Source organism: Drosophila erecta, unplaced genomic scaffold (genome assembly GCF_003286155.1).
Source record: "Drosophila erecta strain 14021-0224.00,06,07 unplaced genomic scaffold, DereRS2 tig00000021-arrow-pilon, whole genome shotgun sequence".
Classification (NCBI taxonomy): Eukaryota; Metazoa; Arthropoda; class Insecta; order Diptera; family Drosophilidae; genus Drosophila; species Drosophila erecta.
The window spans coordinates 18871542-18888282 of record NW_020825198.1 but is presented as its reverse complement, the minus strand read 5'-3'; the positions used below and the strand labels follow the sequence as shown (position 1 = coordinate 18888282).

The 16741-nt window shown below is 43.0% G+C and overlaps 6 protein-coding genes and 1 non-coding gene across 9 annotated transcripts; 3 read left to right on the top strand and 4 right to left on the bottom strand.

Moving 5' to 3' along the window:
• Positions 1-624: 624 nt before the first annotated feature.
• Positions 625-1878, bottom strand: LOC6545263. Its single transcript, XM_026977201.1, has one exon. The coding sequence runs from the start codon at positions 1822-1824 to the stop codon at positions 673-675; it is 1152 nt and encodes a 383-aa protein (XP_026833002.1). The 5' UTR covers positions 1825-1878; the 3' UTR covers positions 625-672.
• A 3206-nt stretch (positions 1879-5084) lies between these two features.
• On the top strand, positions 5085-9600 carry LOC6545261 (TPPP family protein CG45057). 2 transcript variants are annotated; one of them, XM_015157526.2, is made up of 3 exons: positions 5085-5245; positions 8470-8872; positions 9264-9600. In XM_015157526.2, exons 2-3 carry the CDS (start codon positions 8477-8479, stop codon positions 9444-9446), a joined length of 579 nt encoding a protein of 192 aa, XP_015013012.1. In that variant the 5' UTR covers positions 5085-5245; positions 8470-8476; the 3' UTR covers positions 9447-9600. The 2 variants fall into 2 exon arrangements, with proteins under 2 accessions (XP_015013012.1, XP_001973251.1); XM_001973215.3 differs by lacking the exon at positions 5085-5245 and adding an exon at positions 8146-8276.
• A 724-nt stretch (positions 9601-10324) lies between these two features.
• LOC6545260 (fat body protein 2) lies at positions 10325-11392 on the top strand. 2 transcript variants are annotated; one of them, XM_015157527.2, is made up of 3 exons: positions 10325-10488; positions 10547-10945; positions 11010-11392. In XM_015157527.2, exons 1-3 carry the CDS (start codon positions 10348-10350, stop codon positions 11298-11300), a joined length of 831 nt encoding a protein of 276 aa, XP_015013013.1. In that variant the 5' UTR covers positions 10325-10347; the 3' UTR covers positions 11301-11392. The 2 variants fall into 2 exon arrangements, with proteins under 2 accessions (XP_015013013.1, XP_001973250.2); XM_001973214.3 differs by having other exon boundaries at positions 10544-10945.
• Positions 11339-12653, bottom strand: LOC6545259 (probable tRNA N6-adenosine threonylcarbamoyltransferase). Its single transcript, XM_001973213.3, has 3 exons — positions 12454-12653; positions 11707-12392; positions 11339-11654 (listed from the first exon to the last, which is right to left on the bottom strand). Exons 1-3 carry the CDS (start codon positions 12566-12568, stop codon positions 11412-11414), a joined length of 1044 nt encoding a protein of 347 aa, XP_001973249.1. The 5' UTR covers positions 12569-12653; the 3' UTR covers positions 11339-11411.
• LOC6545322 (coiled-coil domain-containing protein 186) lies at positions 12650-15872 on the top strand. Its single transcript, XM_001973212.3, has 7 exons — positions 12650-13504; positions 13665-13784; positions 13841-13904; positions 13967-14121; positions 14183-14325; positions 14420-14600; positions 14810-15872. The coding sequence occupies exons 1-7, from the start codon at positions 12785-12787 to the stop codon at positions 15752-15754; spliced, it is 2328 nt and encodes a 775-aa protein (XP_001973248.1). The 5' UTR covers positions 12650-12784; the 3' UTR covers positions 15755-15872.
• On the bottom strand, positions 14635-14707 carry Trnam-cau. Its single transcript has one exon. It is a non-coding gene; the product is annotated as a tRNA-Met (tRNA).
• Positions 15832-16586, bottom strand: LOC6545321. The gene has a single exon (XM_001973211.3). The coding sequence runs from the start codon at positions 16447-16449 to the stop codon at positions 15883-15885; it is 567 nt and encodes a 188-aa protein (XP_001973247.1). The 5' UTR covers positions 16450-16586; the 3' UTR covers positions 15832-15882.
• Positions 16587-16741: the final 155 nt, after the last annotated feature.

Genomic DNA, 16741 nt, shown 5'->3' with positions numbered 1-16741 from the left:
GGAAAAGTTGTATTACAAATTAGTTTCGAATGAAAACAGGAAGTTACTCGTTTTATTTTGATCTTTATCACCACCTTTAAACGAAAACGTTTGTACAGAGTTGTCATAATTATTGGCCTTTTGATTCTCTAAGTGTGAGCCCGAAATTGTCAGAAGAGGGGTCAAGGAACCGGGTGGGGCTATAGGACACGCCGGCTACCTTTTCCAGTTTTAGTTATTTAGGTTGTTGCCTTTGCCGTTGTTTATGCTGCTATTAAATTTAATTGAAATCAAAATTCGCCCCACATTTATGAAGAGCTTATGCTGTACATATGTGGAATGTGATCGGTTGGTCTGGGGCCAAAAGGTTGAGGTAGGACAGGGTCCGAGTGAACGGTTCCGGTCTTGGAGATAAGCAGCTAAATGGATCAGCCGGACTTTGAACTTTAGGTGTCGCGATTTTAGTTATAATTAAATTCAACCAAAGATACTATTACAAACTTTAAGGGTAAAATTCGATTTCTAAATATTTGAAAAGAAGTTATTGATTTCAGAATATTGAAAATGAATTGGCAACTGCCTATTAATGTCCCACCAATACATTGAATGAAACGCCGCAGACTGATTGACAATTTATATTTTAAATTCGAAATTCTTGAATGATGAACCAAATCGGGCTAAGGCAGCTGCTGTTCAGAAGTAGTATCCGGGGGTGTAGTACCTGGGAATGGTATATCCGTAGACTGGAGCTGGAACCACGACATGGTGGCTGCGAGCCACTGCAACTGGAATCTTGGTCAGCACCTGGTTGCGCACCCCTTCGTCATGGACACGTTGAAGATGAAGGGACTTGGCCGCAGCCACTTCCGCGGTATCAGAAACAGGATGAGGCAATTGGGAGTGGCCACCATGGGGTCCGGCTGGATCTGAGCCAGAAACCGAGTGCTCAGGGTGCTCAATCGAATGGTGCCCTTCTGGATGAGCACTTCGGCCGCTCTCAACAACAGTGTGATGATGTGGAACCTCAACGGGATGGTGGCCAACGGGATGCTGGACTGCAGCAACGGAATGCTCGTGGTGATCGACGGGATGATGTCCTTCTGGATGGGCACTTCGGCCGCTCTCAACTACTGTGTGATGATGTGGAACCTCAACGGGATGGTGGCCAACGGGATGCTGAACTGCAGCAACGGAATGCTCGTGGTGCTCGACGGGATGGTGTCCTTCTGGGTGAGCACTGCGGCCGGTCTCAACAACAGTATGTTGATGTGGAACCTCAATGGGATGGTGGCCAACGGGATGCTGAACTACAGGAACGGAATGCTCGTGGTGCTCAATGGGATGATGTCCTTCTGGATGGGCACTTCGGCCGCTCTCAACTACTGTTTGATGATGTGGAACCGCAACGGGATTATGGCCAAAAGGATTCAGAACTATAGAGTGCGGCACCTCCGCTGGATGTTCGACATGGTGATCTACCGGATAGGACGCGCTCCTGGGAGTAAATTCAAGCGACTTCTCGGATACTTTGGTCTTTGGCAGATTAGTGGCTGCCACATGGAAACCTTCGTTATCGGCCACATAGTTAACTCTCTGCAACTTGCCCGCCGCATCCCGGTAACTATAGTATCCTTGGGTGACCCCGTCAAGAGTGCGAGTCTCCTGTTTGCTGGACAAGGGTTCCGAATAGCCATAGGAGTACTGACCTAACTCATCCTTGGCGATATACTGGCTCTGGGTGGGCGTGAACACGGCGGATCCCTCGGCAGTGTACGCATAAGGATAGTACAAGGCCAGTCCGTGGGCCAAACTGAGGCTTCCTAACAACAGAAGTGGATACTTCATGGCTTGGCAGTGGAAGATTCCTTCGAGTGAGTCTTGTTCGTCAGTTCACTGGTAACTGTTGATTCTGAGCCGAAGGCTCCATCCTTTTATACCCAGCAGGTTCTTTCGCGAGTTCTAGGTCTGGTTCTGGCTGAGGTTCCTAGCGGCCAGTTCCTGCTGTCCCTTCTGATTCTTCTATTCTGCTACACTGCGAAAAAGTTCTAAATGCATTTTGAATTGTTATGTGCAAAAGTTTACAAATAGTGCATCCTCTTGTATCCTCATATAGTAAGGTTGTTTATTAAATTTGTAAAAAATTTAAGCTAGCATGAAAAGTGCCTATATTATTAAAGCTTTTATGACATAAAAGAAAACCAAAGAAAATGAATTCGTAATTTATCAACATGTAAATCATTAATTTCAATATTTTTAATATTAGTATAATTTAATATTTTTAGAAAAAAGTGTCCTTAAATTCCAAAAAAATCTATTTAAAGCTATAATCATAAAAAAAGAAATATTTGATTTTATAAGTAAAAAAGGGGGATTAATGGATTGAACAAGAATTTATTAAAATTATACACATACACATCAATTAGACACATAAAGGTAATTAATTTAAAAAAATGTTTACAGTCTTACAGTCTTAAAATAGTAAAAATACAATTTAGTTTTTCTCGAAATGTATCTATCAGATGCACTTTAATGCAAACGAGGAGATGCGAATGCGTCGTCGTGTCCACTTGTGTCGTTAACGGACATTGCAGCTCCGCCTTTCACTCCCCTTTTGGGGATCGCCGCCTCGTGAAGGCGGTGTCAATTTGGTTTAATTGTGGCCAAGGCTGGAGTGGGCTCAAATGAGGGAGGCAGATCCAGCTTCACTCCAGCAGGAGAAGAAATCGCTGCCTGGCATCTCCATCTCCATCTGCATCTGCATCTGCAATCGAACCAAGGGCCTTGGCTGGGTGGACCATCAAGGCCAAAGACCGCATCCAGACCAGCGTGTTATTGATATGCCATCGTTGTTGCTGCCACAGCATTGTGGCATCTCAGCCTCCTTTTGTCCGCACACTGCAACGGGGCCACGACAACAGCAACAACAACAGGAACTGCAACTGCAACAGCAATTGCAACAACTGTGGCAACAACCGACGACGACAGCAACGGCATCTCAAGGTGAGTGAAGGCCAAGGGCCACATTTGGCCACAGCTTGGACGCGGGAGTCTTGCGCTTCAGTGGCGAACGCAATGGGGGTCCTTGGGGGTCAAAAGCCCCCATACACTCCATATATGTATATATGTACATACAAAATATTTTCAATCACACTTTTAAACTACATTTTTGTTCCTAGAGCTTAAAAATAGTTATATTAAGTCCGTAATTGCGCTAAACCAATGACGAAAGCTGTATCTTTTTTACTGCATACTTTTAGACACCTAGTACAAATGAATTTTAAAGCCCAACCAGCAATTAATATTTTCTTATTTTTTGTCCCAGAAAACCCCCTACAAATTTGTCTTCTCTCAGCCACTGGCGAGTCTGCAGCTGCATTGGTATCTCCTGCTCCTCCTTCGCTGGTCATTTTTATTTTTAGCAGCGGGTTTATCGGATGCCTCAGATCTGCGGTGCTTAAACTTCGCTCCCGATTAGGAGGAGGAGCACCTTCAAGAACCACATTGGTTTGGCCTTGACGGCCCGGCTGATAAGTGCGTTTTAATGTTAGCCCCGTTGGCACTTAGTTTCAATCAAAGCCCAATTCCGTCCAGCGATTCCTGCCTGCCTTAATGAGTTGGCTAGTTCTGGACTGGAATTGAAGTTGGATTGGAAATGTGGTCCGGTTCACTTGGTGCACAGCCTTTGTTCTGCCTGGCGTGGGCTGTGCCCTGATTTGTGTACCATCATTGGTTCTTTGCACTGCCTTCGTGGCTAATTAAAGCTGCACTAAAGATAGGCCAGGTGGCAAGAATCTTGTTGCATTTTTTACGACTGGCAGTACTTTGTTTTTTGCCCTAGAAAGAGGGTATTTTATTCGTTACTTAAAAGGGTATTTTTGATGTAAAACATATTACTACTTAAGTTTGGAAATCATGGGAATGTATAGCTTCCTAATTTTAATATTATTTTTTATACGTTATATATATAATATTTTTTATATGATCGAGAAACTAAATTAAGAATGAAGACAATGCTTAAATTATAAGTCAATCATTAGATCAGTTATTTGTAATGTCAATGCGGAACTTAGGAACTTAATTACGAGTCTCCTCAGGGTATTTCGTTTTCCAAGTTAGTCTTTCAGTTGCGTTGTATTTTGCTTTTGGGCCAGGGCTATGACTTCATCGAGTTGGCCACAAAACCTACCAAATTCCTCTGACAGTCAGTTCCCATAAATCAATGTCAAAGGTTTTTTTCGCTTAGGGTTTGTTTAGGGTTTTGGCTGCGGCTTGTTGTTTCAGAATGTGTTTAATCATTTTATGGAGTGCGAAGTAATTTCCTTAAGATTTCCTATTTGACTTTTACTTTTTCCTGATTGTCCGAAATAGAAAAGTTCAAAAAACCCATTTACCTAGTAAGGTGGCCAACAAATCTTAGCCGCTTGATATAAAATCTCATTTGCATAGCTAAGCATGAGCTCACTGGTTAGTATAGCCCAAGTCACACCCCAAAAACACGTCCAAGTAGGCACACAAGATACCCCTCATTATTCCAATTGTCTGGCACTTGTTGTGCGTGTTTTTGTTCGACTATTTCACGCATCGTTTTCTGTTTTGGTGGCGGGCACTTACAAATTGACTGTTTTAGTACCTCAGACTGTATGGCGAGCCCCTTCCCCTTCGACAATATAAAATCAGGAAAAGCTTTAAGCTTTTTCACCCATGAATTTCACTCACAACAAACCCAAATTTTGAGTGTAACTTGTTGGTTTGATAAGATTCCGGTGCCTAACGTCACTTTTGTTATTCTGAGTTGTTTTAGGTTTTGTTTCTTTTTTATTTTTGATAAATGGCTTCGTGGTGTGGTTTTCGTTGTTAGTTTTCGTGTTTAAAATTTTGCGAAATGAAGTCATCGCTTAAAAAAATGAGCGCTAAGTAAAAGTGTGTGTATAAAATCCAAATCTTTTCCTTATCTCATTCAGAATGTTTTGGATTTTATGTTAGCTCACATTATGACTTGCCAGCTTTCCCTTTGATAAAATGCTGAGAAGGATTTTGCCTATAAGTTTCTATTTCACTCTGCGAAAGCTCACTCAAAACAAAAATATCACTCATACGCCGCCTGGGCCTTCGCTAGCCACTGGCTGCGCATTTGTCCAAACAGTTGAGTTTCGACATTGCCAGCATTCGCGCGCTTGCCTTAAAGTGATTGGAAAATAGCCGAGGAATATAACAAAGATTTTTGGAATATATATTCAAGAATTTTGACACTTGTTTACTAACAAATGTAAGTTGGAAACGTTTAAGGAAAAATAATCTAGAAGGCTTTATTTTTTTTTTCCCCAAAAATGTTGTATCCTGTATCTATGAGCAGACTCCAAGCCAAGGATATTTGTTTCATTTTATGAGTAGCAGGTTCATGTTTTCAAGAGCAGATTTTGACCCAATTTCCGCGCATCGCGTTCCCCTTTTCTTTGTTTTCAATTTCCGTTGGGAGGTCCCGATTTAGGCGCATTTTCCCCGCTTCCGTGTGTATATATGCGTGTATTTGAATCATCAGTCTCAAATTCCAGTCCCGAGCCCCCAGAAACCCCTTCTCCAAACTGGCGCTTGCGCGTTTCCCAGCTCCCAGTGATGTCATCTGGGCTAGTGGTGATGTAGCCACACATTTCATACACATATTATGTCCCGAGCATAAGTCCCCTAAGTCAATGATTTCTCTATTGCGTTGCGTGCCGTATCAGAATCCCCATTGCTTCCTGCTTGGCCCCCCAAAAAGGTCTTTTTAATTTATGCATTCAGTCCGAGGCGCTAATATTTCAGTATGTTTATTTACGCACGTGAACTCATATCTGGTGCAGTATTTCATGTTCTCCCCCCAAGTCGTTTGTTTTATAAATACACATCGAGATGACCCAAATTTCCCTTCCTGCATTCGCTCTCCAGCGGTCCACTTGAGGTAGGTTGGGTTTATAATTGCCACCCCCCTCCAGGAAGTCCATTCTTTTTGTATATGGTATTCTATAATCCATTCGTATTCCTATTCAAATTGTGCTCATAAATATTGCCCAATTAGCTCTTACCATTTTGGTAGAAAACTAATTAAAATGTTGGCAACGAATTCGCAATGCTCGACTGGAGCTGGATGAGAACTTGTTCCCCTGATCAAAAATAAGAGAATGAAGACAAAACAGAGATGGGAAATGAGAAGAATCGAATTATTTATGGTCTGACAGCCAAGCGGATTATTTCTGATTTAGACTATCCACGCTCCCCGTCAGACTGCCCGATTTTCTGCCGTTCATTTCGCGAGGGGTATCTGCACTTTCAGTTGTCAAAAAATATTAAAAAATAATTTGTTTAGCGTGGATATAGGGTCAAGTCTGGTCAGCGCTTCCTGTGGCGCGCTTATCTCAAGATCTTGGGATAGTTCTTTCCGTTTTCGATTGCGATGATTTAATACTTCCGTTTATATAATTATGGGAAGCTTAAACTCTTAGTGTTTCTCTCGAATATTATTTAAGTTTCGGTATAAACATTTTATAAAATTATTGAAAATTGTATAGCAGCCGGCGATTACTAAAAAATTAAATCAGACTAGAACTTACTACGAATACTCCGTACTATAAATTAGATCTAGCTTTTCAAAATAGTTGTGATGGCCGGTGGTAGTTACAAAAGCGTGATTTAAACAATATTAGAATAGTTCTTTTGTGGTAATTAGCATAAGTTAAATGTAAGATCCATTTTTTTTTTTAACATAGATTACCCAAAGTTATTTATATAAGTTCCAATTATATACAGGTAACTTCGCAGTCGTTAGCGTCTTGTTTTTTGTCATCTTAAAACTCTTCTTGCATACTCCAACTTCTTTTGTGGTGTAGTTTGTCAACTTTCTTGTTTCCGAGTATTTATGGCTTCCAATTACACGTAAGGGCGGAGTAGAGGGTTCCATTAGTCTTGTCCGGGGACGTGTTCGGTATCTTGTCTTGAGCGGAGTTCAAGTTCAATAACCCTGCTCTTGAGACCAATAAGATGATTAATGACCGGTGGACTTGCGATGCATACAATGCTCCCAATGAACCACTCAGTTTACATAGATGATTTTGGTTGATTATCTGGGAATATGGGCTATGAAATTGCCTCACCCCAGAGCTATTCAACGCTGACCCCAGAACAGCGTAATCGAGATGAGGCGATGACATAAGCACTCACTTTATTCACTCATTTAGATTTAGATTTGGATTGCGAATGGGGCTAGGGGGTGGTATACTCGTAGTATTTGACATGCTTGACGGGCTGCATCAAGGTCATGATACTCGTACCCCCATCCACTTCCACTTCGATTTGATCACATCTGTGGAGGCACAAGCCGCGGCATCATATCTCACGGATAGAGGACTCCAAAAAACTGGTTGCAGTCCCATCTTATCGCCGCATTAAATGGTTGCCCAAACGGCTTCCATCCCTCCTGGGGCTCCAACTTGCAACCTTAAGTGGTGCGTAATTAATGGCCTTGCCAATAAATGCTCACGTTTTATTTACTGTTTATGGAAACATGGGTATGGGGCTGAGATTTCGGCAGCTCCGCCATGCCTCTTCGACTTCGTGTTGGGTAGCCTGTAAACACGAGGACAATTTATGCTACAGCAATTTTAAAACTAAATTATCTTCCAAAGTTATGCCACGTTCCATGTGCAACAAATTAGGCGAGGAATTTCTGACGGTGGGTAGGGAAACGTAAAATAAATAAATAAACTTACTTTTGGTATTCCTCTTTTTTATATTTATTGATTGAAGTTTTTATTTATTTCATTTATTTATTTATTTTATTTATTGATGAAGTAGTTTTATCTATCTTTTCACCGTAAGTACCCAACATCGTCTTGCGCAGCCTATGATAACTATATGCTAAAGACTTATCATAATAGATCTCGCAAGCTACTGCCAAGTTCTGACCCCCATAGAAAAACCTAAGTGAGTCAAACCTGTTGGCTATTTATTTTGGTTTGCCAAAAGGCGATAATTAGCTGCGCTGGGAGATGGGGGACCCAAACCGATGACGCCATTCCATGATAGGGTCTCTCCCAATTTGCCTTTAGATCTCCACCTCTCAAAAACCATCTGAGAGAGCTTTGGTCTAGCTTTGGGTGGGTATAGCTTTCCATTGTCCAGTATAAGCTGTGATATCATTGCGAAAGCGAAGTGAGTGAAATACTGATAAGCCGCTCGTAAAGATACGTCTGGGAATATAGCCTCGTTAGTTGACGGTGACGGACAAGACCCACCGCAATGTTGGTGAGCGTTGTGGCCCACAGGTGAGGAACTGCGTAGATGATATACCCAACTGATAATATAAATGTTTATGATTCCCAGTCCATCTGTAAAATGGAAGGTGCTTTGTCCGGAGTTGTGTAGTGTTTCTTTTTATTCCCGGGGATCCCTCAAAAGATCTTGAGGCTTTCGTAAAGGTTCAATAATACGAGTGTAAATCTTAAATATATTTTTCAGATCCATCATGTCCGAGGCAGCCGCAGCTAATGGAAGCCCCTCTCCAGCTCCAACTCCAGAGGTACCGGCGACCGAGCTAGCCCAATTGGCTCTGGAGGATGAGCCCAAGGTTAGCTTTTCGGATCAGTTCAAGGCCTTCTCCAAGTTCGGGGACTCCAAGTCCGATGGCAAGCTGATCACGCTCTCGCAGAGTGACAAGTGGATGAAACAGGCCAAGGTTATCGACAAGAAGATCACCACCACGGATACGGGCATCCACTTCAAGAAGTTCAAGGCCATGAAGATCTCGCTTAGTGACTACAACAAATTCCTGGACGATCTGGCCAAGACGAAAAAAGTGGAGCTGTCGGAGATCAAGCAAAAGTTGGCCGGCTGTGGAGCTCCAGGAGTTGTATCCGTTTCGGTGCGTTTGATAAATCTATTGCGAATCAGACATAATATTGGTCCCCTATTTTAGACTGCTTATATTTCGTTTAACTTTGAGAAGACATTATGCCCTAATTTGAGTTATATTTTTGATAGGCTAGGTAGTTCTTAAATGTCAATTATTATATTTTTCCATCTGAATCTTAGCCACTTAATTTATAGAATGGGAGAATATGCCTTTGATAAAGTAGTATATATAAAATGATACTCATATTCAACTTTGGAATTTTTTGGGAAGAAAAAAGGAACTTTTAGTTTGAATAGTGACCACAAATAATGGAAAAAATATTTATTTTGAAAGGGTGTATCATAACTATATATTTTGTCTTTTAAGAAAGGCCTAATCTATTTTTGGTTAATATTTTCAGGCTGGAAAAGCCGCAGCTGCTGTGGATCGATTGACGGATACCAGCAAGTACACCGGTTCCCACAAGGAGCGCTTTGATGCCTCCGGAAAGGGCAAGGGTATCGCCGGCAGACGGAACGTGGTCGATGGATCCGGATACGTGAGCGGCTACCAGCACAAGGACACCTACGACAACGCCCACTAGATGGGGAGACCACCGTTTTGCACCCTCTCATACAACTGTATTTCTAACTTATGTGTTTTCCTAGTTAATGTCTCCCAATTTGATTTATATTTGTGTATAAATTAAGTTTGTGATAATTTAAGTGCTTAAAAATAAATTGCTATTTTTGATTATATATTTTTTGAGTTCCCGTATTTTGGTTTCCTTTTTTTAACGTCGATACGTAACCTTTTGAAGCGGCCCAAAAAGTTCAAAAGTAAATCCCAATCAAATTTATATACATTTCATGGTACTCGAATCCATGTTTGGTAGTCTTAAGATAACAGATAAACTTTTAATATTACAATTTGTGAAGGAAATTTAAATATCACATACGGAAACCAAAGATATACGACATACATAGATATGTTATGTTTTCACAAGAATTTTGCTTGAATAAATACACTTTCAAATATTTGTAATGCTGTAATTTCTTTTGGGAAGAAATAAAAATTAAAAACCATGGGTTTTAAAAACTTAAAGCATTTAATACAGCATGACATTATCTCTAAGTATACATTAAATTGAAAGATCTGCAAGGAAGCCTTACCTATGTAAATACATTTATCTTTTAGTTCCACTTGTAGTTATTAAGAGATCATTGCTTTTCTCTACGATGGCATTATCACTGATGCAAAGCTGATATCGAAAAACCAGAGCGGTGTGAAGCAGACTGAACGCTAGAGCGACCAGATGAGGATGAAAATTGATATATGGGCATAAGTTGCATAATCCTAACCCAGAGCAGGTGGAAAACTAGCTATTGATTGCAGTCGAACCAAAGTCACTCAGCGATATATCATATAGCCCTTGGGAAATAGGTATAAAAGCGGCCAACATTGCTATTCCAAGTCAGCAGTGCAACTGAGGAGCTCAGTGTTTGATGAAGCCACAAGGAATACCCCCGACTACTACAATCAACCAGACCAAGATGTCCTTTCGCGGCAAGAATGCAGTGGTGACCGGCGGAGCTGGAGGCATTGGGCTGCAGGTGTCCAAGCAGCTCCTATCCGCTGGAGCAGCGGTGGGTTAATTACACAGTATTACGTGAAGTAATTTCTAAAAGGTGTGCTTCCTAGAAGGTGGCCATCATTGATTTGCAGGATAATCTGGAGGAGTTTGTGAAACTTAGAGCTGCTCATCCCACCCAAAGCGTAATGATCATCAAGATGGATGTGGCAAACAAGAAGGGTGTGGAAGCCACCTATGAGGAAATAGCCAAGACCTTTGGCAACATCGATATTGTGGTCAACGTAGCCGGGATTTTCAATGACAAGGACGTGCAGAGGACTCTGCTGGTGAATCTCGGTGGAATCATCAACTCCACGCTGAGCGCATTGCCCTACATGGGCAAGGATAATGGCGGCAAGGGCGGCATTGTGGTTAACATGAGCTCGGTGGTGGGTCTGGATCCAATGTTCATCATTCCCGTATATGGAGCCACCAAGGCTGGCATCATTAACTTCACACGTTGCTTGGCGGTAACAAGAAAGTCTTAAATATCATTTGAATTATGTTTTTAATTTAAGTCCCTTTCTCGATTAGAATGAAAAGTACTATCAACGTTCGGGCATCAAGTTTGCGACTGTTTGTCCTGGAGCTACGATGACCGACATGTTCACCAACTTCACGGAGAAGATCATCTTCCCGGAAACGAGTGACGAGACCTATAGGATTCTGGATAGGTTGAACAAGCAAAGTGCCGCTGATGTCTCTCGCTGCATTCTAAATGTCCTGGAGAAGGACAAGAACGGAGCAGTCTATGTCATCGAGGGTAAGCGCGTTTATCCGTTGGAAATTAAGCCCCAGTGGACGGGCAAGGAACAGGCCCTCTAAGCGGGTTAATTCGTTCACATCCTAAACACACACATTTTACAAATATGACGATATTATGGACACTAGTTATTTAATAAACAAACGAAGCACAGAAATAAGTCCTTGTGGTGATTAGTCATCCCGCCAGCTGACCAGCACTTCGTCCGTGCGGAATCGCTGAGTTATAAAACTTTCATCAAAGGGCATCCTAGTGCCAGACCGAAACATTTCTGCACCAGCATGGGCAATCATTAGTCCGTTGTCTATGCAATAACGTTCATCAGTGGCAAAGAGTTTGCCGCCGCGCTCCTCGCACATTATGCGCATCATCTCCTGGAGTCGCTCATTGCAACCAACACCTCCAACTATGAGGACCTGAAAAAAAGTGGGTTAGTTAAAGTTAATTTGGAAAACTGCTTCAATAAACCTCATTCGATTCGCAGTGGGCCATGGCGCGCTCTGTGATCTCCACCAACATGGCGAAGATGGTCTCCTGCAGCGAATAGCAAAGATCCGCTTGGCTGTAATTCGTGACCTCTTCATCCAGTGTTTTTTTCTTTTTATTTTGCCTCTTGCCCGGCTCAGCCAGATCCTCGATGTAGGACAAAATCCCTGAAAAACTGACATCCATGCCCTTTACCACATAGGGCAGTTTAATATAACGATTGCTGGATTTGGCCAGCTGCTCAATGTTGTATCCCGGACTAGGATCGTTGGACAGCTTAATGATGCGGGCGAATCGATCCAGACAATTGCCCACTGCAATGTCTATGGTTTCGCCAAAGATGCGGTATCGTTTATTGGAGTAGGCAATAACCTGTGTGTTTCCACCGCTCACATAGAGAACTATGGGATTCTGGGCACCGGTGATCAGGCGACCCATTTCGATGTGACCAATGCAGTGATTCACACCCAGGAGCGGAATTTCCCACAAAAGAGACAAAGTGCGGGCCACAATGGCACCAACCAACAAAGGAGGAGCCATTCCTGGGCCTTTGGTGTAACATATAACATCTAGGTCAGAGGGTTCCAATTGGGCTTCCTTTAAGCTGGATTTCACCAAGCCCAGGATGGCTTCCCTGTGATGCTTGGCCGTTTCCTTGGGCAGGAAACCTGTTGAATTTATGGATATGATGAAATCTTTAAAAGCCGGCGGCTTAGAATGTGGGAATACCTTCTCCTGGTGGGGTTATGTACGTTCTTCGTACGTTGGCCAGTACTTCACCATCTCGAATTATGCCTATGCCAATTTTATTGGCACTGCCTTCAATGCCCAAAGCGCAAACCATGTTTTAAATTCTAACAAGTTAAGCAAATTGCAATGTAAACAATCATTAGTGTGCCCCTTTGCACCAAGCGGCAGCTGTGGTCATACTGCTCAAAGAGACCTGCCAACTTTTTTTAAATTAACAGCTGCTCTGCAAATATCAAACTTTTGTCGTATAGCAAAAGTACGCAAAATTCATTGTAAAATTTAAATAGATGATAAAATAACCGATCCGATAATGGAATCAGCGCAGGCAACATCGCCGGCTGAGATGGAAAATCCGCCAAGCGTGGAAAATGGGTATTCTGGCCGGGATTCTAACCACATTGAGGAGAAAACAACAGGAGACGTGGATATGAAAGTAGATTTCATGGAACAGCAGCTGGATGAAAGCGATGTGAAAACTGAGCACAATGGAGATCAGTTAATAGAGCAGAATGAGGGCAAAATAGAGCAGGATCTCAAGGCAGCCGTACTGGATCAAGTGTCAATCGAAGAGGAAGGACTTAGCTTGCGATTCAAGGATCTGAAGGCCCAGGAAAATGAGATGGAACTGCAGCAAAATCCATCGCTACCTCCGCAGAACAACATCCTATCCCATGTCCACTGCTTGGCCCAGCTAGAGGAGCAGCGGCGCAACTATGAGCAGCAGTTGGACCAACTGCGCACCTCCAACATCCAGAAGGACAACATGATCACCCTCATTCAGCGGGAGAATGCCATCCTGGGCAAGGAGAAGCAGGCCTGCCGCAAGGAAATGGAAACGGCCAACAAGGAGAAGGAATCCACCGTCATCAAGTTCGCCATGAAGGAGAAGCTACTCATTGACGCCAAGAAGGAAAAGGAGGCGGTGGAGAAGCAGTTGGCCGAGGCAAAAAAGGAAGTAAAGAATGTATCCACCAGATTTCTGGCTGTCAGCGAGGAAAAGTCCCGTATGACGTACATCATCGATGAAAAGGTGGGTGGAAATTATTGACTGGTCCCATAATTTAACGAACGAACTTTGGACTAAAGTAATTCCTTAATTGCCAATATAACTGATTCCACTTTGAGTTATATAAGTACCAATTTTGCAGATAACTAATCTCTTATCATAACATTTATATTTACCTTATCAGTGCAATGAAGTCAGGAAGTATCAGAGGGAGTGCGAAAAGTACAAAACTGAAATGGGTCACTTAGAGTCCAAGCTCAAGTATCACATAAACAAGCTGAACATCGAAACTGAGGCGAAAGCGGTACGAAAAGATTAGCTAAGCTGATATTTTAGATTCACTGAACATACCTATTTCAGGTTGTAGAACGCCAACTGGAAGAGGAAAAGAACGCGCCCAACAAACTGGAAGAAAAGGCCAATGGTGGGTTTAGTTTATCAACAATATGGGTTAAACATGTCTTACCATTCCCTTTTGAAATACAGAGAAACTTAAAATGGAATTCGAAGCCAACACAATACTCTTGAAACATGAGATTACCAGCAAGACTGAGGCTCTGGATAAAGTCACCAAAGAGCAGCAAAAACTAAGCGAAGCCAACAAAGAACTGCAGAGCCAGCTTCACGAGATCACCACAGAGGTAAATCAAGTTTGGGAATATTCCATTTAATATTTAGCTTTTTTAAACTTCATGTCTACAGCATAACCAGCTTACAGAGGAGTTTAATCGTTTGAGAGAGCTGCACGATTCCGTAGAAGGTTCCTACAGTGATGAGCTGCTTAACTCCGCTAAACTCAGGGGGCAACTGGAGGAACTTCAGCTTCTGCGTACTCAAAACACTATGTAAGTTACAGGAAATGTATAAATTAGAATATAAAATATTCCCTAAATGTTTTAGTACTATTTATATTAAATTGAACAATTTTTTTTTTTCTAGAAATGAAGAAAAACTGACGGAAGAACAAAAGCGAGTCCAGAAACTGGAAGCTTTACTCCAAGACCACGAATCGGACCTGGAGCAACTAAAGGTCAAGAAGCAGGAGCTACTCACAATTAACAAGGAGATGAGTGAACTAATTGTGCAGCTGCAGAATGATATATGCCTGGCCGAAGCTAAGGTGAGTACAAGTACAAAAAAACAAAAAATCTACATGCCCCGGGTGAGGCTCGAACTCACGACCTTAAGATTATGAGACTTACGCGCTGCCAACTGCGCCACCGAGGCTTTGAATGTCTGACGATTCTAAGCAGTCGAGATAAATTTCGGTATCAGATGCATCATAAACTATAATGTTAAAGGATCTGATGATATTTCCTTATTTGGCAGGCCCAGGGACTTGATGCTGAGAACAAGTTACTGAAGCAGGAAAAGCTAACCTACGGCACCAAGTACAATCAACTGGAGCAGCAACTAAGTTTGGAAGCATCGGAGAAAAGCGAGGAGCGATTGCTGCTGGCCAAGCATTTGTCCGAAAAGACGAAGATGTACGAACTGACCAAGCAGAAGCTGGAGGATGTTCAGGGTGACTTTGAGGCTACCCAGCACAAACATGCCACTGTGCTGAAAGAGCTCCACCGCGAGCTAAACAAGTACAAAAGAGGAATTACGGAACCGAAGACTCCAATCAGCTACTGCAGCAACTGTCAGCAGGCAATCAATGGGTATCCAACGGAGAATCCTCAACAACGGAGTCATAGTCGCTCCAGTAGCCACGGCAGCATGCAAAGCGGCAGTCGACGGGCCAGCGAGTCGTCTGAATCCGAAACGGTGGCCAGTAGTGCCACCACCGTGCAACAGCCACCACCGCAGCAAGATCTCCAGGCGGTACCGTCCAAAAAAGTCCTCGTGGAGCGAATACTGCGGCTGCAGCAGGCCACAGCCCGCCAAACCGAACGTATTGAGTTTCTGGAGAACCACACAGCTGCCCTGGTGGCCGAGGTGCAGAAGAAATCCAAGGTGGTGCAACACTACATGCTCAGGGATCAGACTGCTGGCGCATTAACCACGTCGCGCAGCGATCAGAACAAAAGCGAGTTGGTCAAGTATGGAAATGGGATCATGGCAGCCATCTATGGAGGATCCTCTAAGACGGGAGGCGAGAGTAAGGCCATGTCTCTCGAACTTTCTCTAGAGATAAACAAGAAACTGCAAGCTGTACTCGAGGATACTCTCCTGAAAAATATCACGCTGAAAGAGAACCTTGATGTGTTGGGACTGGAAGTAGACAATCTCACGAGGAAATTGCGCTCCCTGGAGGGCAGTTGCAAGTAAATGCCAGTATTCTTATTCCATTGTATTCCACTCCATAGTCTAACCCGCGTGTAGATAGTGTACAAATCTAATGTTCGTATGTTTAAGTGTATAATAGATGTATTTAATATTTCAACAATGTCCCAGGCTTATAATAATCCTTCGTAAAGCTTGGCGGCTACGGCTTTCGGCTGCCCCACACCAAGGGCGAATTTAACGGTTGGGTTTTCACCATCCTTTGCTAATCTGGCTATTTTGTTGTCGGTAACTTTGAAGTAGACCCTCATCTGGGGATTGGGGTTGCCCGTTTCCTCCGATACCAGTTCGCGGAGCAGAGGCGGAAGGTCAATCTTGGTGGGCAGGACCACTGGTTCAACCTTCTTGTTGTTGCTCAGGTATTTTGCTTCCTGATCCTGTGGCACCAATTCATAGTCCGCCTTATAGCTGGTGCTGTAGATCTCCACTGGCTTTGGCTGGGTTACGCCGCGCCACGTTTTCTCCACTGTAACTCGCACCTTGCGGATCTCGCCGGGCTGCTCGTCCACGGATTGCACCTTCAAAATCCGCATGTAGCAGGGCTCCGGATATCGCTGGAACATGTTACGTATGAGCAGGCGGCCCACTCCCCAGTTGGGCAGGTCCGAGACCAGCTCCCACAGCGTGTTGCCACGAAAGTCTGTGGTGCGACCGATGTACTTGATCACCTTTTGTGCCATTTTTCTGAGTTTTTCACTATTTTTTAAATAATTATTGTTGCAAGTTATAAAAACAGTGAGTTTGCCAATCACCGGGAAGGTCGAACAGCTGTGCCGGCTGCCTTAACAGGGCTGTATAATATTAACAGAGGGCAGCTGTAAAATGTAATTTTTGTGTGCTGGCAATGCTGTGCGGCGAATTTTATAGCAGTTAAACTATAATAAATAATTCATTAACTTCCTTAAAATTAAAAAAGGCGTACAATTCAGTATAACGAATAATCGTCTTAAAATGTTTTAATCTTGTTCTTGT